The sequence below is a fragment of the Ipomoea nil genome, unplaced genomic scaffold, assembly GCF_001879475.1.
Source record: "Ipomoea nil cultivar Tokyo-kokei standard unplaced genomic scaffold, Asagao_1.1 scaffold0103, whole genome shotgun sequence".
Lineage (NCBI taxonomy): Eukaryota > Viridiplantae > Streptophyta > Magnoliopsida > Solanales > Convolvulaceae > Ipomoea > Ipomoea nil.
Genome location: NW_017616531.1, coordinates 771069 through 795398, shown reverse-complemented (window position 1 = coordinate 795398; position 24330 = coordinate 771069). Strand labels below are relative to the sequence as shown.

The 24330-nt window shown below is 38.6% G+C and overlaps 1 protein-coding gene across 1 annotated transcript; it reads left to right on the top strand.

The window, feature by feature from the left end:
• Positions 1-17374: 17374 nt before the first annotated feature.
• On the top strand, positions 17375-18037 carry LOC109188474 (uncharacterized mitochondrial protein AtMg00810-like). Its single transcript, XM_019339180.1, has one exon. The coding sequence runs from the start codon at positions 17375-17377 to the stop codon at positions 18035-18037; it is 663 nt and encodes a 220-aa protein (XP_019194725.1).
• Positions 18038-24330: the final 6293 nt, after the last annotated feature.

Sequence of the window (24330 nt, the reverse complement as noted above, 5' to 3'; positions counted from 1 at the left end):
TTAATTTAAAATTATGTGTCTACAATGTCTTTATTCAAAAAAAAATCATTCATTATCAATACATTAAATAAGAAAAATAATTTCATTAGTTATATTGTATTTATTTTTCTCCAATATAAAAATTCTTTACACTCAAATTCATCAATTGGTAATATTCGCTACATTATCTCAACAATGTCTTTATTAAAAAAAATTATTCATTATCAATAAATTAATTAAGAGAAATAATTTTATTAGTTATATTGTCTTTACATTTATCCTATGTAAAAATTCTTTACATTCAAATTCATCAATTGATTATCACTACATTGTCTATGATCTTTTTTTGTGCCCTATTTTTAATTAAATATCAAAGTTATAATACAAAATGATGCTATATATTTATTTACCAAGTATTTTATTAATACCATGAAAAAATTTAAAAAATATAATTAATAAAGCCAATCATATTAACTACTTGAGGGATTTATTGACAAAGAGAGTATTCAAATCACACAACAAATTGAAGTGAGAACTACCTCGCAATGTCCAAACTTGTTTGACAATCAGCAGTTAGCGGTTAGCGTTAGCGGATTATATTAGCGAATTTGACTAGCGAATTATATCAACGGTTGGTAAAAAGATATTTGAAAAAATTAGATGTTTATATTAACATGTAAAATGACCTCAGAGTATACATATAATAATACTAATAATAATAATAATAATAATAATAATAATAATAATAATAATAATAATAATAATAATAATAATAATAATAATAATAATAATAATAATACTAATAATAATTGTTTAAAAAAATAAAAAATATATATATAATTAAGCCAATCATATTAACTACTTGGGGATTTATTGACAAAACGAGTATTCAAATCACACATCAAATTGAAGTGGAAAACTATCTCGCAATGTCCTTGTTTGGCAACAGTTAACTCTTCAATATTAGTATATATTTAATATAATAATAATAATAATTGTTTTAAAAAAATAAAAAATATAATTAAGTAAATCATATTAACTACTTGGGGATTTATTGACAAAACAAGTATTCAAATCATACAACAAATTGAAGTGGAAACTATCTTGCAATGTCCTTGTTTGGCAATAAGCAGTTAGCTCTTCAATATTAAGTATATATTCAATATTTTATGCCCTAATTTTTATTTGCTCTCCCTTATATCCCGTATTTGGTTTCAACCATACATATACAATTATTTTATTGACAATTATAATCAATCTTGATTATATTATCTTGCATTTGTAAACTTAGAATTGCCTATTTAAATTCGCAAATATAACATTCAATTATCTATGCATGAACAATTCCAATATAATCGTGCCTTGATATAATTTAAAGTACTTATTTAAAAGAACAACATTGGGCATTATCCTAATCGCGCAATGCGCGTAAAAAACTAGTATAATTTGATAAGAGAGAATTCAAGAGAATAATTTGTACAGTGGTTTGAGACTTATGCGTTGAGCTTGAGGTTTTGGGTTCAATTTTTACAAGCTGCAAAATGGTTACATTGTTTTGATTTCGGCAGAAAAAAAAAATATAATTAACAGTTGTTAAAAAAATATAAATAAGTGATTAGCAGCAGATTGGATGGATTAGGGATGTTGATTGAAGTGATTTGCATGGATTAGGCCGGGATTATGATTGAAGTGATTAGCAGTTATATATTCTTATTCTTATTATATTGATTGATTAGCAGATTTATACTCCCTCCGTCCCGAATTATGTGTCTTACTTTGCATTTACACGGATTTTTAGGAAGCAATGAAAAGAATACTAGCTTTCCTATTTTACCCCCAACATGCCATGTGATGATTTGACCCTTCTATCACTTTATACTCAAATCACTTGTACTACATAGTACAAAGTACAATAAATTAACTCAAAAGTATGAAATGCACATAAGGGCAAAATTGGAAAAATAGAATGATAGTAGTGTTTAATTTAGGAAAGTGGGCAACATTTTGGGACAAACTAAAAAGGAAAGTAAGACAGGTAAAATGGGACGGAGGGAGTATTATTTATTATTATAAGATTATAAGGAAGAAAAGATTTATAAGAAGGGGACGTAGGGAATGAATGGGCAGAAGGGAAAAAGAAAGAAAAAGAAAAAGAAAGAAAGAGAGAAAAGAAAGAAGAAAAGGAGGGAGAGAAAGAAAGATAGGAGATGGAGGTTGTGTCGTTTATGGAATTGTTAGGAATTATCATTTTGATAAGATTTCATGTTCACTAAAATTTTATATTTAACCCAAAGTATATATATGTTTTTCTAATGTGTGAATGTGGTTATGATATGATGTTATATAAATCAAAGTTATATGATTTCACAAATTATGTGTGTTATTATGTGATTATAATATTATGGTGACATAAGTACATTTATCGATAAATGGTAACGTTGTGAGTGGTGATTCTCGAAGTATCGAGAATGAGTTTTGACGTGTCGAACCCGTGTGTGTAAATCCTTGGCTTGGAATTTTTGATATTTATATATTAAAAATAATGATCAAATGTGATCAATTTGCAAAAAAAGTGTTATTTTGACAAACTACACTATTTATGTATGTGGTGAAATCTTATTATTCCACGTTCATATTATTACCAAATAAAGTTGGGAAAAGAAATATTTTGACATGAAAGTATATATACATACATATTTTAGTCTTGGAGGAGGGTGATATTTGGTGCTGGTGTGAGCCGGAAAACTCACAACCAACTGATTGGAAATTTTGTCATTCTACCGGAGTGAGTCGGGAGAACTCACAAAAAATATTTTTGTTATACCGGAGTGAGCCGGAAGAACTCACAAGTTTGAAATTTATCTCAGATATGGAAACCGGAGTGAGCCGGTAGAACTCACATTTGGAATTCTAAATTATTTTCATGATTGGCTTATGATGCCTCTTGGTGGTTAAGTTGAGAGCTTAAAGACTCTACACTTGGTATCTACTCCTCCTTGATAAATATGTTATATTTTGAAAAAATGGCGTGGAAGGTTTTGGAAAATGATTATTTACTAAGTAATACTTTGTCAAACTCTACTATGTTAATTATACAATAGTATACATATATTTATATATAATAATGGTTTGCAAAAGTATAAGAATATATAAGTGTTTTATTTTGAAAATATATATAAAATCCAAGCCTATTATTTTACGGTGTGAAATGGAACTTACATAGCTAATGCTAATTTTGTCTATATTCTCTTTTTGTGTGAAATGATTATTACAGGTGAACATGAATAAGGATTCAAGTTGAGAACGAGTTTAGTCTATTTAAGAATAGACAACATGGAAGATTTGATATTCTTGAGAAAAATATTGTTGTATAGTAATTTGGAATTTTATGTATTAAGTGGTACTTGAGATATTATTCGATGTTGTAAATTTAGCCTTAGCACTTAGGTTGCTGGTTGCCTAAGTGTGGCGGTAACACCCATTTTCTTTTGGTTAGTTAATGCTTCCGCTACGTTATTAGTAATTTTTTCAACTAAGAAAGAATAATTGTAATGAAATTTTGGTTATGAAAATTGGGGTGTTACAAATTGTTTCCTCCCTGCGACCTAGGGTTTTCCTCTTTCCCCCCCCCCCCCCCCTGCGATCTAGGGTTTCGGATTACGTGCATGCGAACAGCGCCATTGGAGCAGCTAGCTAACCTCCGATGGACGTGCAGGAGATAATAACACACACGGCAGACATCACGCTGGACGACGAAGAACAAGGTGTCCGGTTCAAGGATGAAGATCTCGGCGTCGAAGGAAACCTGGACCATTGTTGGCCGGGGTTTTTGACGGATCGGATTCTCAAGACCGAGGTGATGAAGCGTGTTATGGCTTCGGCTTGGAAGCCTCTGATGGGTATTGAGATAACGGATGTGCAGCCCAATTTGTTCTTGTTCACCTTCTTTGATGAACCGGACATGAAACGAGTTATGGATGAGGGACCTTGGGCGTTTGAGAATGCGACGCTGCTATGCCAAGTCCTGAACGATGGTGAAGATCCACTACAGGTTAGTCTAAACACTGTGGACTTATGGGTACAGGTTTCGGACATCCCCCAGGGATACTGTACGGTTAAAGTGTTGGAAAGAATTGGAGACTATGTTGGGGTTTTCTTGCGCTATGAGGAATGAAATTTTGAGAGACAGTGGACTTCCTTCTATAGAGTTAGAGTCACCCATGATGTCTCAAACCCCTGAAAGCGGCGGATGAAGATGATTCTGAGAGATGGGTCCTGGACATGGATTAACTTTAAATATGAACGCCTCCACATGTTTTGCTTTTTTTGTGAAAGAATGGGCGATACGGATAAATTTTGCTTGCAAGCTCGTCGTTCGTTGTTGAGGCCGGAACATTATCCGTTTGGTGTGTCGATGAGGGCGTGGGGTACGAGTCCGGCGAAGGTGTTGGGGGAAAAATGGTTTCAACTAGGCCAAGAGTGGAGGCGTGAGATTGGCTATGGGAGTGAGGGAGGGAGAATGGCGGTGGGAGTTGGGGAGGGAAGGAGTGGGCAGTCTCGGGTGGAGGTGACTAAGTCTACGGCTGGGATGGGTTCGGGATTTGGGGGTGTGGATGGGGTGGGCAGTGAGGGCGCTGGTGGTGAGGGGGTGGGGGTTCGGGTAGATCCGAAAAGACGGAGGACGGACATCAGGGAGGTGAGTGCTTTGAATGGGGACATGGTTGTTGATTCTGATTCTTCGATGGCGGGACATGTGGATCAGGTCCGCCGGTCCCAATGAGTACCTTAAGTTGGAACTGTCGTGGCTTGGGTAATCCACAGACAGTTCGCGAGATTGAGGACATGGTGTCCTCTAAGAAACCCAACTTTGTATTTCTCATAGAAACCAAGGTTGACCAGGATCATGCGGAGCGTCTTCGGGTTAAACTTGGTTTTGATGGACGTTTTTGTATTGACAGTTCTGGTTTGAGTGGTGGATTGGCGAATAATACAGCGAGATTGATTAGTTATTCGAAAAACTATGTGGATGCTGAGGTGACTATGCCGGGGTTTGAAAAGTGAAGAATTACTGGCTTTTATGGATTTTCACAGAGGGGTCAAGGAGAGACTCATGGGATCTTATTCGTACCTTAGCTGGCAGATCGAATCTACCGTGGGTGATGATTGGAGACTTTAATGATTTACTTTATCAATCTGAGAAGCGAGGTGAAAACCCTCATCCTCTGAGTTTATTGCATGGGTTCGGTGAGACTATAGAGGAGTGTGGATTAGCGCAGATGCCAATGATGGGATATCCGTTTACCTGGGAAAAAGGAAAAGGCACACCGAATTGGATAGAGGAAAGATTTGACAAGGTTTTGACTAGCCAGAGTTGGCGTGAGAACGTGCCGGATGCTAGTGTGCAAAATATATTAACCCGAAAGTCCGATCATTCTGCTCTTTTCCTTGGGATTCTGAATCTTCGGGAAAGGACGGGTGGTCTGAGAAGAGGGTTTCGTTTTGAGATGGCATGGCTGCACGATGAAGGATGTAGGGATGTGGTGGAGAAGGCATGGAATGAGGGCGCAGGAAGGGGGTTGCAGGAATGTATCTCTATTTGTGGAAATCGTTTGTCGCGTTGGGGAGGAGAGCGTTTTCATAAGTTTGGTGAACGGATCAGAAACCTGCGGAAGGAACAATTGCGTCTGAGGGGGTGTAATGATCCGGTCTCATTAGCTGAGTTCCAACGTTTAGAGGAGTGCCTATGTCGTATTGTGGCCAAGGAGGATACATACTGGAGGCAGAGAGCCAAACAGCATTGGCTTAAGAACGCGGATGCTAACACGAAATACTACCACAGGTATGCATCTCATCGCAAGAAAAAGAATACTATTTTAAAAATTATGAATGATAGTGGGGATTGGGTGGAAGGTGAAGCCATGAGGAGTGTTATCTACAACTATTATAAGACTATCTTTACCTCCGACTCTCCAAGTGATAGTGGGGAATTCTTTGGAAATATAGCCTCTCGGGTAACACAAGTACAGAATGAGTTGCTCTTGCGGCCCTTTGATGCTAGTGAGGTTAAGAGTGCTCTATTTTCAATGTTTCCTGACAAAGCACAAGGACCGGATGGAATGAATCCGGGTTTCTACCAGCATTTTTGGGATGTAGTGGGTGGTGATGTATCGGCCTATATTGTGAATTGTCTTAATACTCGCTCGTTTCCAGCTCGCCTAAATGATACAAATATAATATTAATCGCTAAGAAGAAAACCCCTGAGATGGTCTTGGATTATAGACCGATAGCATTGAGTAACGTGGTATACAGGATTATGGCTAAGGTTATAACTGCCAGGATGAAACCGCTTATGGGGGATATTATATCTGACACCCAAAGTGCTTTTATTTCTGACAGGCTAATAACAGATAATATTTTGATTGCTGCTGAGATTGGACATTTTTTGAACAGAAAGCAATGTGGAATCACATGATGGGGGGCTTTGAAACTGGATATGGCAAAAGCGTATGACCGAATGGAGTGGCCCTTCTTGCGGAGTATGATGTTAGCATTGGGCTTTTATGAAAGGTGGGTGGATTTGATAATGCTGTGTGTGACCTTAGTTTCATATAGTATTCAGGTTGGTGGAACACGAAGTGACCAGATCATGCCGACTCGTGGATTGAGGCAGGGTGATCCACTGTCACCTTATCTCTTTATTATTTGTGCTGAGGGACTTTCATTGCTACTACAGCAGGCACAGTTGAGAGGAGATCTACATGGGTGCAGAGTAGCTAGGGGAGCCCCCCCTATATCCCACTTATTTTTTGCAGATGACAGCTTACTCTTTTTTAGAGCAACTGCGCAGGAAGCCAGTGTGGTAAAACAGTGTTTATCGGTGTATGAGGAAATGTCTGCGCAAGCGGTGAATTACTATAAGTCAAGTATTTGCTATAGTAAGAATACACGGGATGAACACAGAGAGGAGATTGCCAGTATTTTGGGAGTGGTTCAGGCTCCGAATTTTGGGAAGTATTTAGGACTTCCATCATTTGTGGGCAGGAATAGGAGAGCAGTTTTCTCATATATTGATGATAAGATTAGACAGCGGATTGGGTCCTGGAATAAGAAATTGCTTTCACAGGCAGGTAAGGAGGTCTTATTGAAAAGTGTGGCACAGTCTATGCCCACTTTTTCTATGAGTGTCTTTTTACTACCTATGAATACTTGCACAGCCATTGAGAGAGCTATGAATCGTTACTGGTGGAGATCTAAGGATGATCAGGGCATCCATTGGAAGGCATGAGATAAATTGTGCATCCCTAAGAAATATGGGGGATTGGGCTTTAAGGAGTTGCATGCCTTTAATTTAGCAATGCTGGGGATTTGGGGAAGCTGGCGTTTACTCACCAAACCTGAATCATTGGTTTCCAGAATATATAAAGCCAGGTACTATCCTAAAGGGACATTCTTTGATGCTTGTATAGGGAATAATCCAAGTTACTGTTGGCGTAGTATTACGGCTGCACAGGAATTAATTTGTGGGGGAGTCAGACGCAGGATTGGAAATGGGAAGGGAACTCTTATATGGGATCACCCATGGCTTCAGGATGAAAATAATGCGAAAATAATCACTGACAAACCACCATACTTGGCGCAGGCAACTGTAATGGGATTAATACTTCAGGAAGCGGCGGCCTGGGATCATGATATTTTAACTGATATTTTCATCCCGGCGGATGTGACACGAATATTAAAAATACCCGTGTCACCAAATTATGAGGATATGTGGTATTGGCATGGTGATATAACAGGAGAATACTCGGTAAAAAGCGGTTACAGGCAAATAGTGGGAAATTATGAAGAGACGACAGGGATGTTTGATAAATGGCCCAAATTATGGAAGCTCAAAGTACCCCCGAGATGGAAAACATTTTTATGGAGAGCCTTGAATAATATATTTCCCACAACAACGAACCTCATTATAAAGACAGTGGAGATTAGCCCAACATGTGCTATGTGTGGGATTATGCATGAGAATGTTATGCACTCTTTGGTTAGATGTGATTATACAAGGAACATTTGGGCACAATCTCACCTTCCAATCCCCAATACTATCACAGATATTTTCCATGCTTGGTTTAATGAGATATTAAATATTCTAGATGATGATGGAATTATTTATGTAGTAGGCCTACTATACTATATATGGCGAGCGAGGAATGGAGCTGTGTGGGATGCATACTTGCCCAGACCACAAAAGATAATTGCAACTGTAACCGCAGCGATCCGGGCATGGCAAATTGCACACCCGGACCGCCCGCAACAGCAACACGCCCCGCGTGGATTGCCCACGGCAACATCCGAGCAGCGCTAAGGAGTGGCACAACAGCCTGCCGCCGTCCCGCCCACAAATAAGACCGCTGTTGGGGCAATTCTCCTAGACGAACAGGAATCGTATATCACAGCTCTACAGGCGCCATTGATAGACTACTTCTCCCCGCTTATGGCAGAAGCAATTGCATGTAAAGAAGTGTTATCCTGGCTATGGGATCGTGGAGAGAGATCGGTAGACATACTAACGGATTGTTTGTTACTACAACAGTATTTATCACAAGCGAAGGATACACCACGTTCATACCTCGGCTATGCCATTGACACCTGCAGAAACTGGATGGTTTCCTTTGATTATGTTTCAGTTAATTATGTTCCTAGATCGGATAATTGTTTAGCACATATTTTAACCACTTCGGCCTTTAATTATTCAGCATCTATGTACTCGGACAATGGTCCGCCAGACTCTATTTCAGCATATTTCCAATAAATGCCGCGCAGGCTCTTTTCAAAAAAAAACATAGTAGAGTTTGACAAAGTATTACTTAGTAAATAATCATTTTCCAAAACCTTCCACGTCATTTTTCCAAAATATAACATATTTATCAAGGAGGAGTAGATACCAAGTGTAGAGTCTTTAAGCTCTCAACTTAACCACCAAGAGGCATCATAAGCCAATCATGAAAATAATTTAGAATTCCAAATGTGAGTTCTACCGGCTCACTCCGGTTTCCATATCTGAGATAACTTTCAAACTTGTGAGTTTAGTCTTTTGACAACTCAACCAGTGGGGTATAACTTTTGCTATTTCTTCTTTCCTTCTCATTGCCAACCTCTTTCCTTCATGTTTTTATACTAGTTATCACCTCCTGAGTGTATGCGATGTCCTCCATCCATACTACACTTCCTGATCTTCCTACGCTTCATCAAAATACGTGACATACTTATGGCGTTCCTCTCCATCTTCATGCACCTTATGGATCCAAGTTTTCCTTTCTACCCATCTTAGTCTTCATTACTCCCAAGTCCATCGCTTCTAACTTGTTACTTCTTAGCTGCTGCAAATGTAGTTAGAACTACCATCACGTTGAACACTTTGACCTCATGTTCCAGTTCTTCGTGCTCTGAGACTTCCAAGATTAACTCTTGAGTCTTTAATCTTTGAAGGCCTCTATATCGTTGATCCAAGAACGACCACTTGGCATGAGTTGACTTCCTCTGGCGTGTCCGCGACTACTCTTATCTTCCCTTCGTCAACGAGAGCCTTCAAGTCTTGATCTTCAAACTCCAATCAACATCTTTGCTTCTTATCGGACTTCAGTTGCACGAAACTTAGGCTTCAACTCTGGAGGTTAGCACAGATCTGATAGATGATACCGCACGAGGGGTTGTGACATTTCACTTGGACGAAATCTGCTCCGGCTGACTCCACCCCGCGGGTAAGGTCACCTTCTTCTTAGGGTTGTCCAACTTTCTAGATGCATACACCACCACTTATCTACTTTGCAACAAAAAGGCATCCAAGCCTTAAGCAAAGCTAGAACGAAGCAACTTACCTAGAAGGTGAACACCATACGAGTGCAACAACCACAACTACTAATGCTAACAAGAGAACAAGATAAGGGAACTACACAGATAATAAAAGATAACTCACATCTTCACCACGCGTTCTAAGAATCCTACACTTAGGTACTTAAACACTTAAAGGCTTCACTAAGTATCCCAGGCTTCGACCTAGGTTTTTACAGTACAACTCTTACCATCCTAGGCTCAACCTAGGCTCTGATACCAACTGTAACACCCCCGATTTTACGTAATAAACAAAGGCAATTAAAGCTTAGGAATGAAGATTAAACTAATCATTAAGTAGTAAAAGTTGCGGAAGCTAAATAGTTAACCGTGGAATGTTATGCCACATCTTACTATACTATTAGATGCACATGCTAAGTTCAACTACTCAATCCAAAACCATCATAAAATTCACATGTCTAAAGTTTAAGGCACACAGGCCACAATGGCTAGACTAAGAGAGAAAGGTATGCTACGCTAAACAATACCTTCTTCTAGAGCGCTCATGAACGAATTGAACTACTCTTTACCTGAAAAACATTAAGGGGTAGCACCCGTTAGCGAACAGTGCTAAGTGAACCACTCCAACGCGTTGAGTACAATATAATATAAATATAAGAAAATCATCTTGAGACTTGGGGGATACATAGTATAATCTTAACAACTCTAGCTTTAAAACAAGAGATAAAGAAACATATGACTCATCAAGAACACACTTAATCAGTCGACCATCATACGATTAATCAAGAGGGATCATTACAAAATATAAGGACAACAAGATATTCAACAAGACAAGATAATCAAACATCAACCAAAGATCATATCAAGGCATGCTCATAAGCAAATGAACTTCAAAAAACACAATCAATAACAAGTTCCAACCTTATGTCCGGTTCAAACTTTATAACACCGCTCCATCCTTATATCAGTTCCAACCTGTACCTCTAAGTGCCACCTTGTACTCCAATCCCGACCTTGTTCCTCCGTGGAGAGTTAGCTCCCCACCAATTATACCTCCAATCAATACCGCCGATCTCATAAGTATAAATATATAACATATCATGTAATAGTATAACGCCAATCATTTTGAGTAAAGCTCATTACCGCCAATCTCATAACAATCATATCACATAGTCATCGACATAGATAATTGAGCCTCATTAATAGCCTAATCAAGGAATAATAAATAGAGTACAACATTTGTACAGAATTACAAAGATAGATTCAATCGAAGGACTTCAAGAAGAGACATGAAAAGAACATTTCAAGATAATGTCACAATAATGAAGGACTTCCAAACCAAGAGACAAAATGATTGGTGAACCCAAGTTACCCATCTTCATAGGGAATAATTGAGCAAGCACATACTAGCACCAACAACAACGTAACTAGCATGAAAATCAATAGGGTAATCATAACGGTTCAAAGGAACATCAAAGACTTCACTTTAATCCAACGAATCACAATTTTGGACCATAAATACGATTCAAGACTCATAAATCCTATCATAGATACATAGGACATCGTTCTAGACATATGAAACATCAAAGGAGACATACAAGTGCACAACGGTTCAACAAAATGGAGGCCAAAATACAATGTACCAGTGTGCGGTACCGTGGGAGGTCAACCACCCGCCACACCTCCCACTGTGTACTAGCGGGTGGTACCACGGGTGGGCAACCACCCGTGGACTCCCCCCCTCCCCCGCCACACACCATGTAACAACCCAAAATTTTATTTTATAAATCCAATTTTAAGAAATTCCAAAATAGTCATTTTCACTCCATTAAAAAATTTTGCGATCAATTGGTGTTTGAATAAATTATTTTGGAATCATTTTAAATTAATTCAACACCAAAACTTATTTTATTTCCAAAATCCTAAATGTTTGGGTACTTCGCGTACCAAGTTTTAAATTGAGAAACCAATCTGAGTGAGACCGGGAGAATTCAAAGAAATTGTAAACAAGTGATCATCTAGAAAACTTTTTGAGAAAATTCCTTTTCAACCCCAAAGTATTTAAAATAGCAATTCTAGCCTTGGTCCATGGAGCATGGTGAACCACTTGACATCCAAAATTTTCTTCATGATTCATCTCCTAACCTATAAAAATTACTCCTTTGCCCTCAACCAATCATTGATGATCAACCTAGGGTTTTGGACCCTATATAAGCCTCACTATTCTAATGTTGTCTCCTGATCCCATTTCTTTGCCTCTCTTTGAGTTCTCTGTGGAAGGAGGAAACAAACACAGTAAGTTCCCTTAGCTACAATTCATCTTCCTTCTTATGGTTTTCATCTCTTTTCCTTGAATCCCTAAGGTTCCTCCCTTATATGTTGTTTGTATAGTTTGTTTGAGGAGTTTAAACCCATGGCCTCCCTCTTTGATTTTTTTTGGCTCTATGAAACCTATTTTATTGAGTAGAAACGAGTAGAAACGGTGAAATTTTATTGTGTTTGAGCTTGGAAGTGATCTAGTATTTTTCTTTGAAGTGTTGAGTATGTATCCGCTGCTTAGTTATGTTAATTATGGATTAGAATTGTATTTAAGTTAGTTTTAGAAAAAGAGGGGTGTTACACACCACCTTGTACCTAGCGGGTGGAACGGCGAGAGAAACACTGCCTGCCGGTTTACCCGTATGTACCGAAACCTGGGAGAGAATTCCCTTCGGGGGAAATTGCCAAAATGCTCAAGTTCAAGTCCAAAACACCTCAAAATTCATACTCATCAACAAAGGAACTTGAACACATAGAATAGCTCAAAGAATAGCATTTATGAACCCTACATACAAGCTCTAAAATATAATGCATAAACACAAGAATATGCACAATTTCATTCAAGAACATCAAAAATTCATCATAGCAAGTATAAAATAGATTTAGTAGGACATGAGTTACCTCCTTAGCTTAGCAATCCAAAAGCATGTATCCTCCAACCTTAGGCTTACTCTTAACCAATGATAACAACAACGAACCTGTGAACCAAACCATACTTTGCTCAGATAATCAAAACTAAAAAATAAAAACTAAACTAAGCTATTAAGGGATTTAAACCCTGGCCACTTAAAAAACTAAATGCAACCTTACCACTAAGCTAATACTTCACTTGTTACTTTTTAATCAATAATAACTCCAATCACCCCTTAACACAACATTAACCTTAAACATCATTAACAGTAAACTTTTACCTTAAACCATGATTAATCTTCTTACACCATCATCTTCTTCCCTGATTCTGCCAACGCCGAACAACGCCATTGTCGACTCTGCTCAACCACCAAACACACCATGCCGGAGCAAGGGAGGGGGAAGAGGAGTCTCACCTGCTTTGCTTCGCCAGAAAACAACCCAACGCCAGAGATCCGATTCCGTCGTCGTCGCGCCTCGCCCCTGACATGTTCTGTGACACCCCGAAATCCAAATTCAATTAAGGGATTAATTGAGTAATTAATCCTATTTCAATTGGTGAATTAATTCCTAAAATCCTGAAAATTCAATAGTCAGTGACTAGTAATTGACTAGTCAACCCCAAAGTCAAAGTTGTACCTTAAGCTTTGTAAGGAGTTCCCTTGTTCCTTACACTTCCTTATGTTAGTAAGGGTATTCTTGACCTTTCACTTGGTGTTAGTATTGTAACCTAACCTAGTAGACCATCTTCATTCTTTCCTTACACTTTCTAAAAATCTAGCTCCACCTTCTCTCTAAAAAGGTAGGTAGCTTTTCTTCCAAGCCAAGTTGGAGCCTTGCCAAAACTTCAAGAGTTGCTTCCAAGATTCAACCTTTCATATATTTTGGCATCAAGGAGGGTAAGATCTAAGTTCATCTTGTGTTTTTGGTTTCATCTTAGGTGTCTTTTCTTAAAGATAGGATCTTTATGATCTTTTGGTATGTTCTTGAAGTGGGTTTGGAAGGTGAGCCTTGTGAGGAGCTTGTTGAGGTGTAGAGTGAAGGTTTTAGTCTTCAAGAGGTAACTCATGCTCTACAAAATCTATTTTGCTTACCTATATGTGATTTCTTGGATTCTACATGTGATTTTGCTATGAAATGTGAGTGTTTATGCATTTTCTTGTGAAATGCATATCTAGAGCTTGTTATTAGGGTTCATGTTTGCCATTGCTTGGCTATTCCTTTGATTCAAGTCATTTTGTTGTATTGGGTGAGATTTGACATGTTTTGGACTTGAATTTGAGCTTGGATTTGAAAATCCCCGAAGGGATTATTTGTGCAGGTGTATGTACCCGCGGGCGGAACGGCGGGCAGTGGCCTACCCGCAGCCCACCCGCGGGGAACAGGCCGGACGTGGGAATGTACCCGCGGGCAGAACCGCGGGTAGGGGCCTACCCGTGGGTCCACTCGCGGGGTACAATGTATGGTTGTTGGGGGATTTATTCCCCGTGATTCTTTTGACTCGGTATTTGGTCTTTTGACTTCCCGATGTTCTTTTGTGGAACTATTTGAGTGTCTTCTTGATGTTTCGTATGTCTAGAACTATATGGTAGGTATCCATGTAGGTTTTGGTGTCTTGAATCGTGCTAAGTGTTCAACATTGTGTTTCGTTGAACAGTGATGAGTCTTGTGTGTTCCTCGGAACTACCTTTGGTTTACCCGTTTGATGAGCATGCTAGTTTGGTGTCTAAATGCAAGCGTGTGTGTTGTTTGTACCTTCCGATAGGTTGATGATAACTTGTGTTATTCATCGTTGTTGTTGTTGGACTGTGTTCCATTACTTGATTGAGTATGGTTTCATATCTTCGTTGTGATCCGTTGATTGATTCCTGTTGAGGTGTGATGCGTGTGTGGCTTTACCTGGATTGCACGATTTGGTTTATGGGGCTTTAATCACCAAGGTATTGCAGCGGTCCTCGTGGTGGCCGTGACGCGATTATGGAGTTTGTGGCCTTTGTGTAAGGTTCACGTGTTTCTTGGGTAACATGTGTTTCCGTGTGTGTGATCGGTACCCTCGTGTACTATGAAATTGGTGGTCTCGTTGGTGGTCGTTGGTGGGGGACGACGGTCCCAGGAGGGAAAATGTTGGACTTGGTTGTACAGGGGTCCTGGAGGTAATGGTTGGAAGAAGAAATAAGGTTGGGGGTAGCCATAAGGTTGGAACCGGGCATAAGGAAGGCACATCAACTCGTGATGGGTGATGTCACGAGGTCTTGTGTAGCCGTTGTTGTGAGTTCTTTTCTAGTGACGTGTGTAGTCACAAAGGCAAGTGTTGCCTTGGCATGTGTTGCCGTGGGTGAGTCTTATTCCTTTGTGTTGTGCATGTCGGGTTTTGATCTATTGTGTGATGATAGATCATGCCTTGAGAATTCTTGTGAGTCATGTTGTTCTTTGTGGTCGTGGGGTGTGTTCCCGTGTTATCGTTGAGAGTGTTGAGTCTTATGATGGCTATTACTCTTGGTTTTGCACTTATGTATATGTATTCCATTTCGAAAATGGCTTTACAACTTATATATTACCTATGTATGTTATTTCACATGTATTGGTGGGTTACCAGCATTATTCGCTGACCGGGCGTCGTCCCATGTTTTATTGTGTTCTTTCAGATGATGTCTAGGTGAGTGCGCGGTCTAGTACTTGCTAGTATAGCTTCTCCCTTACGTTTTGTGGCCTGTGTGCCAGCTTAGAAGTAGAACTTTGAGACAATGGGATTATATGTAAACATTGCAGATGTTGCCTGTGCGTTCATCTCTTTTTGGTGAATGTGGCATAGCACCCCGTATTCCAGATTTTATCTATCTATCTATCTTTCAGTCTTCCGCTGTGTTTGTTGTTTAGTTCAGTTATCTGCATGTTTAAGGCTTTTATATAGCATGTTTTTAGGTGGTGTTACATGTTCAGCTTCCACCAGGGCCACCGCTCAATGCCACCGCTGCCCCAGTTTCGCCGGAGGAAGAACACTGCCGAACCCACCGCCGAACCAACGCAGCTGCTGTCGCCCTGCTTCACCTCCATCAACGTCGGCCACCCGTTCTCGTCTCTGGACACTGGCACATGAGGAAAGGAGTCAGAGAAGGACGGGAATGATAGAGGAAGGTGATATAGTCGGTCACCTTTGGTAACTTCACCGCCGAGAGGAGAGAAACCGCCGCCGGAGCTGCTACTTCATCCGAGCTTTGTCATCTACCCAAGGCCGCCAAATTCTAGCTGCTTGCTGCTACATCGAAGGGGAGGAGACACGCTGGTAAAATCTGCCGGCAAGGGAGGAAGATAAATGGAAACGAAGTGATTTTTTGGCTGCTAGCTAAAAAAAAAAACATCTATATACACATATTATAAGATGATAGGGTTTCCAAATGTGGATTGGGTTAGGCTAAATATAGAAGGCTAGGCCATGTAGGTTGGGTTTAGGCTTAGGCTAGCTGGGTTAAGATTAAATACACTTGGGCTTGTTACTTTGTGTCATGGCTAGAAGGTAGATTAAATACTTGGGCTTGACTAGTTGGGTTCAAGGCTAGATAGGAAATAGTTACATTTGGGCTTAGGAATAAAATCATTGTGGGCTCAAGGCATTTTGGTATTAAAATAATGGTTTATATAATAAATAGACCATAGCCAATTTTTATTTAAATATCGGGACAATAAGTATTTTAGGAAAATACGGGGTGTCACACTTATTTGGTTGATTACATAGAAACCTTCTCCCCGGTTGCTAAGTTAACTTCTGTGTAAATTTTTATTTCTCTAGCTACTCTTAATGCTTGGCCATTATATCAACTAGTAATTCACCCACGCGATGCACGGAAAAAAATTATGTTATTATAAATATAAATAAAAAATAGAAAAACTAAAATATTTTAATTATTTAATATAATAATATTTTTGAGCTTCCATTGGTCAAATATTTATTATTTTTATAGAATACAAAATTGTAATTAAAATTAAAATTAAAATTATAATTTTGTATGGTTAATATAATCTCTAGTTATGTGCATATTCAAATAAACTTATAGAGATAATTTACATAATTACATTGATTTATTCTTAATTGTATTTCATCTATATTATAATTTTCACAATACAAATAATAACTAAGATAATTACATTTGGGAAAGCAAATTTCAAATTTTGTATGTGTAAATTTAAACTCTAATTGAACACATTTTTTATATGATTATATAATATATAGCTATTTTATTTTTCAAAAGTATATTTTTTATATGATTATATAATATATAGCTATTTTATTTTTTAAATGTTGTGCTTTTTTTTTTTATAATAAAGGATGTTGTGGCATTAATTGTAACATTAATTATTTCCCAAACCATATAGCTTTATTATATAAAGGATTAGATGTTAAAAATGTATTTTTACATGGTGATTTGGTTGAAGAAGTCTATATCAAGAAACCACCTCGGTTTGTTGCTCGGGGGGGGGGGGGGGGGGGGGGGGGGGGGGGAGGGGGGATGGAAGGTTTGTAAGTTGAGGAAATCATTGTATGGGTTAAAGCAGTCTGCGAGAGCGTGGTTTTGGAGATGCAGTGGTTTAATCACTGTGTTTGGCATGCACCGTAGTGCCTATGATCATACTCTATTTTACAGACACTCTAACCATGGCAGTATTTTGTTATTTGTCAATGTTGATGATATTGTGATAAGAGGTGATGATGTAAGAGGAGTTGATGCGCTTAAGTCTTTTCTTAAAGTGAAATTCCATACGAAAGATCTGGGGGTGTTGAAGTACTTCCTTGGGATTGAAGTTGTTCATTCTAAGAGAGGCATATTTCTTTCACAACGGAAATATGTGCTAGATTTACTTGAAGACTCTAGGCTCTTAGGGTCAAAGCCCTATGAGACTCCTATGGACCAGAGTGTTAAACTTGTAACTAGTGAGTGGGAACTTCTTGAAGACCTGGAGAGGTATAGGAGACTGGTTGGTAAGTTGAACTATCTTACTATCACTCGTCTTGATATTGCCTTTCCAGTAAGTGTGGTGAGTCAGTTCATGGCGTCTCCTACTAAACTTCATTGGGAAGCTGCAATTCGAATTGTAAAGCATTTGAAGGGTGCTCCTGGGAAAGGAATCTTGTATGCCAGTCATGGGCATGTAAGTGTTGAAGCCTTTTCTGTCGTTGATTGGGTTGGGTCACCGAGTGACAAGAGATCTATAATTGGATATTGTGTGTTCTTTGGTGGCAATCTAGTCTCGTGTAAGAGTTGGAAGTAGAGTGTTGTTTCTCGCTCTAGTGCTAAATCTGAGTATAGGGCAATGACTCATGTATCCTGTGAGGTAATGTGGATGTGTAATGTTCTTGGTGAGATTGGTGTATTGGTGAATACACTAGTTCCTTTGTGGTGTGACAATAAAACTGCTATGCATATTTCAAATAATCATGTATTTCATGATCGCACTAAGCATATTGAAGTAGATTCTTACCTCGTCCGGGACAAAATTCAACAAGGGCTATTCTCTATTGTTCATGTTCGAAGCAGTGATCAATTAGCATATTTGTTCATAAAAGGTCTTAGTAAGGCCAGGGTTGAGTTTGTTTGTAACAAGTTGGGCATGATTAACATTTATGCTCCAACTTAAGGGGGAGTGTTAGATGAATAAAGAGAGTTAGAGGATACTGTTAGAGTTCTACTCTTATCCTAGCATTTTCTCTTTTGAATTATATGGTAGTACTTCATTACCTATGTATTGTGTCTATTTATAGTGATAGCCGAGTGTTTAAGTGCGATTATGAGGGTTTAGGAGGAGGAGGGAGCTTTGCATCGGATTTAGATAGCTAGGAATGCCCCGTCCGTCTCTCATTTATTCTTTGTGGATGATTGTTTGATTTTCTTTAGCGGGGATGGTGAAAGCTATTCTAACCGAATATGGGGTGTTGAAACTCTAACAACCCTTATTCATCTAACACTCCCCTTCAAGCTAGAGCATAGATGTCAATCATGCCCAGCTTGTTACAAATATATTCAACCCTGGCTCTACTAAGACCATTCGTAAGCAGATTTTCTAGTTGATCACCAATTCGTGGGCCTCCACGTCCTCCACGAACTCTCCAAGAACCCCCACATCCTTTGGAGCGGTTATTACCCCCTCCTCGAGAGCCATAATTTTCACCAGTACTTGGATCCATATTACCTTGTGACATAAAGGCATTTCTTTCATGGAGCTCGTTTGAATCATTATTTCCCGATGCATTCTGTAGCATGGAAAATACTTGATCCAAAGACTCTAAATCCTTATTTCCTAACAGTTGAGATCTAATGACATCATATTCTTTATCCAGGCCAGCAATCCAGCTAAAAACAAGTAATTTGTCACGTTTTTTTTTCATTTCATCCACATCATTTGTTATTGGCATCGCATCACGCAAAGCAACACATACACTTTTAAAGTCATAGTAATAATCTCTAAGCTCACGCCCCTTTTGGTTAGACTGATATGCTTCCTGAGATAACTGGTATAACTTTCTCAAATTACTAGTTCCACTGAACCATTTGTTCACTAAATCCCATATTTCTTTAACAGTTTCGCAGTGTTGCATAGACAAAATAATTCTCCTATCAATGCAATTAATTACACGTGACATTAAGGCTATATCAGTAGTTTTCCAGTCCGTAGCTAAAGTAGAATCTGTAGGACACTCTTTTTCCAAGTGATCACCCTTCCCCATACCATCTAAATTTACTTTAACCAAAAATTTCCACTCAGGAAAATTATTCCCATCTGGAGCCAGAACTATGTCAATTAATTTAGATGGCATGGAAATAACAGTGATATTCATTTCTTGTGCCATTTTAGCCTTTACCCGACAAATTCAAAAAATAAACAGCACCACAACCTAATGCATTAAGGAAAACATACACTGCTCGTACCTCTTTCATTAGAAGACCCAACCAGATCGAAAACCTTCAACATATCTCACCACCCTGGAATCAGCACAATGGTGCGAAACTGGAGAACCAAAAACAGACCAGCGACGTCACCGGAAAACGCCTCACGCGTCGGCGCGTGGCGTCAGAGCAGTGATGTGAGTCTAATTGTGCATATTTTTAGTATTGATTTAATTATATTTGTTAGGCTTGGATCCATAATTTTGGTATTTAATTGCATAATCCCTTGTTTTTATTGTTTAGTTATGGTTCACACTTGTTTTGAATGTTTTACGGTGTTTGTTAGTGTTTTGAACCATTGTAAGTCAAAATTATGAGTAAGGGAAGTTCTAGGACAAATTTGGGGTCAAAAGTGGACCGAAGGACACATACACAGCGAGTTCAACGCGTCCAAAATTTCCAAAAAGTGTTCCGGACGAGACCAGAGAGTCTCGACGCGTCGAGCGAGCGGCGCGACGTACAGTTCTAATAATTAAGGCGCGATTTCAATTTCCAAATCACATGTCAACTCCAATTCAAAGCAATTTGAGCAGCAAAATTTAGTCCAACTTCAATTTTAAATTAATAGCGCCAATTTCTATAAAATAATTAAAAGACTTCCAATTTCGGTCCAGATACAATTTCAGTCCGGATTGGTTCTGGGCTTCTAGCTATAAAATCGCACATTCTCCAACCCTAATATTCATTCAGAGATATTTTGAAGACAAGATAGGGAGAAATCAAGAGCCACAAGTTATCTTGGGAAGCAAGAAGAAGACTAGGGAGATTCGGGAGAATTGTCTGGTTCATTCTTGTACTCTTTTGATGATTTGTAATTTCTTTATTTATATTTGCTATGTATAATATAGCCATTCTTGGCTAAATTCCATTAGAGATTCTTGGGTTAAAGTGTTTATGAACCTATGTGCCTGAGCTCTCAGATTCTTTAATATATTATTATTTGGGTTTAATACTTGTGTTGCAATAGTGATTTGTATTGTTGTTGTTAGTAGTTAAACGACCGTAATTACTTGCTTCATAGCCATATTCATGTCTGAACGGGAGTTAGGCATAAATTAGGGCATACACAATTGTACATTGGGAAAGGGTAATTTATTAGGGAGATTTAATTCGTGATTATTGCCAATTCGGGAGATGGTAGTAGTTAGGGATTTATTATGATGCATTTTCTTGTTTTATTGGGTGGTTATCGCATGGGAGTGGATATTCACCAGTGTTAGTGACTACGGGAGTAGCTCTAACCACTTTGCATCCTCACACTCGTATGAACCCAGATTTAATATTACATTAGGTTAGGCACTACGAGAATAAACACTTAAATCCCAGGAATCTCAGTCTTTCCTCATTTTTTTTCGAAACATCTGAATCATAGCTTTATTTTATTTAATTTATGCAACCAATCATTCAAGTCAATTGTTAGGATTACCTTTGAAAATAAATTAGTAACTACTGTTTAATACAACCACTTTCCTGTGGATCGATAAATCGTACTCCGAGTATTTATTTGTTTGCAAATATACTACGCATCAAATTGGCGTTGTTGCCGGGGAAGTGGCGTTTAGTATTGACATTAGTGAAATATTTATTCTAGGAGTCTAGTCCATTTTTATTTTATTATTTTATTTTATTTTATTTGGCTAAACGGTTAACGAGTTGTTCTTGTTGAGCGTTATTTTTACTTAGAAAACAGAGAACGATGGCACTGGAACAAGGAAACCAAGCTGAAAGATCAATGTCTGACTACCTTGCTCCGGATGTTGAGGAGCATGGTAGCATTAATATTCCAAATGTGGAGGTCAACAACTTTGCGATCAATCCGGCCATACTCAATATGGCTGCGACGGATCGAATTGGAGGGACACCCACGGAAGATCCTAATGCTCACATCACCAAGTTCCTACGACTCTGTGGCACCTTCAAGATGAATGGAGTCACTCAAGATGCTATCAGACTTAGGCTTTTCCCCTTCACACTGAAGGACAGGGCTGATGATTGGTTATCCTCACATTCAGAAAACCATTTTGACACTTGGAAAAAATTGCATGGATAATTTTTGAAGAAGTTCTATCCTATCTCTAAGACTCAAAGGATGAGAAGGGCAATTCAAAATTTTAAACAACTAGCTACTGAGTCCCTAACCGAGTCTTGGGAGAGGTTTAAGGAGTTGAAGAAGCAACGTCCACACCATGGGTTTCAAAGTTGGGGTTTGATGATATCTTTTTATGAAGGACTGCTTGATAATTCTAGGATTTTGGTGGATGCTTCTTCGGGTGGTTCGTTCACAATTTTGGAGCCAACACAAGCCGAGGAACTACTGGAGAAAATTGGGTTAAAGTACCTACGAGATCCCTGTACTATAGCATTTTGTTCAATTTAGTCTTTATACTTTTATTTTGTTCAATTTAGTCCTTGTACTTTCAAAAATGGTGCAATTAAGGACAATAGTTAACAATGGTAATATTATCGTTAACTTAGGTTACGTGACGTTGATGATATTTATATTCTACTCATATATTACTTTATAAATATTTAAAAAAAAATTATTTTTACCACCAATATATTAAATTAGTATGTCCAAAATAAATAATTACGACCATGTTCGTAATGAGATTTGGACAATTATCCTTAGTTTTATCATTTTTTAAAGTAGAGGGACTAAATTGAACAGAATAAATGTACAAGGACTAAATTGAACAAAATACTATAGTACAGGGACTTCATAGGTACTTTGACCGAGAAAGTTGCTATGAATGGATCTACTTGGTACACGGAGAGGTCTCCACAAAAGCTTGTAGGAGGAATTCATGATGCGGAGCAATTAACCGCTTTGTCAACAAAGATAGATAATGTAGTATCCATGGTTCAAAAGCTTGCCCAAATCATCGTCCAAAAACACAATGTGAGTCATGCTTCTACCCGTCCTACTCTTGGTCAAGTTTTGATGTGTGACCTTTGTGGTGGTGGACACAATTCGGGGGAATGTCTCAGCGATTTAAATCCCCAATCCCCTATGGAGAAAATTAATATGGTGGGATATAATAGGCCTCATCAACAGTCTTTCCAACCTCAAGGGACCTACAATCCTAATAATTCAAGGAACCACCCTCCCTGGTTTCTCATGGAGTAACCCAATGGGGGCTGTCAATCCTCAACACTTTGTTAATAGAGGTCCTCCAGGTTTCCAAAGTACTCAAGTTCAATCTCAATTACCCTCTTCGGAGGCCCCACTGTAATCAAATTTGGAAGCTATGATTGAGAAGCTACTTAAGTTACACTTGCAAGATGATGAGAAGTTTAAGCTATTGAGTGACAGGGTGGAGCAATTGAGTGCCCACAGCAAGATGCTAGAAAAACAACTTGCCAACCAAGCTTCTATTTCTAGCACGAAAGTCACAGGATTGTTGCCCGCTAGCACCGAAAATCCAAGGGAGCATGTAAATGCAATTGTTACAAGGAGTGGCAAGGTACTTGAAGAGCCACCTCTTCGAATCAAAGCATCAATGCCTCAAAAGACAGCTGAGGAGAATATTGAAGAGATACTTGATGGTGTAGAAGATGAGCCAACTGTTGTGCAAAATAATTCACAAGTTCAAAAGGAAGTAGAGAAGCCCGTAAGAAGGTATGTACCACAATTTCCTTTTCCTCAAAAATTTGAAACAACAAAAGAAAGTAGGTGGAAAAAGTTTTTGGAGATTATTGAGAGTTTGAAAGTTTCAGTTCCCTTACTTGATTTGCTTTCACAAGTTCCCTCTTATGGAAATTTTTGAGGGAGATTCTAGCTATAAAAAAAATATGGGGAACGAGAGATGGTTGCTGTGGCACAAGAGTATTGGGCATTGACGCCAGGTATTGGGAGGAATATACCTAAGCATAGAGATCCGGGGAAGTTCACAATCCCTTGTGTTATTAGAGGCCGACCTTTAAAGGGATCCCTTTGTGATTTAGGAGCCAGTGTGAGTGTTATGCCTCTTACTCTTTGTCAAAAGTTGGGGTTGGGAGAACCAAAACCAATCCAATTCACTTTGCAAATGGCGGATCAATCCATCACAAAGCCTATTGGAATTCTTGAAGATGTCCCAGTTCGTGTGGATAAGTATTTGTGCCTTGTGACTTTATTGTGATAGCTGCCCCAATGAATCCAGACATCCCACTCATTTTGGGGAGACCTTTCTTAGCCACTACTGGAGCAATAATTGATGCAAGGAAAGGCTCCATGACCTTTGACTTTGGGATGGGTGGAATTTAATGTTCTTGATGAGTCAAAGGTCATTGATTGCAAGTTAATTTTGCACCTTGACCCTACTTTCAAGGTGACACATGATGAGTATATGCATTTGAAGAGTTTATGGGGTGATGAGATCAAACTCGCGGATCAACCGGGATGAGCACTCCGTAACCAGGTTAGGTCGAGCTAGCGACGTTAAACTTAGCGCTTCATGGGAGGCACCCCATGTGGCCATGTTATCTTTTATCGCTTTCCTATTTATTGATTTCTAGTTTAGTTTTACTGCTTTCTAGTTTCGAATTATTTTAGTTTTATTGCTTTTTAGTTTGTGTTATTTTTGTTTTCTCTTTTCTCTTGTTCTCCTCTCTTTTGTTTTGCATCAGGGACGATGCAAA

Bases quoted from the DNA above. Each gene is read 5' to 3' on its own strand.
- LOC109188474 (XM_019339180.1), top strand. From the start codon at position 17,375: ATGCACCGTAGTGCCTATGATCATACTCTATTTTACAGACACTCTAAC.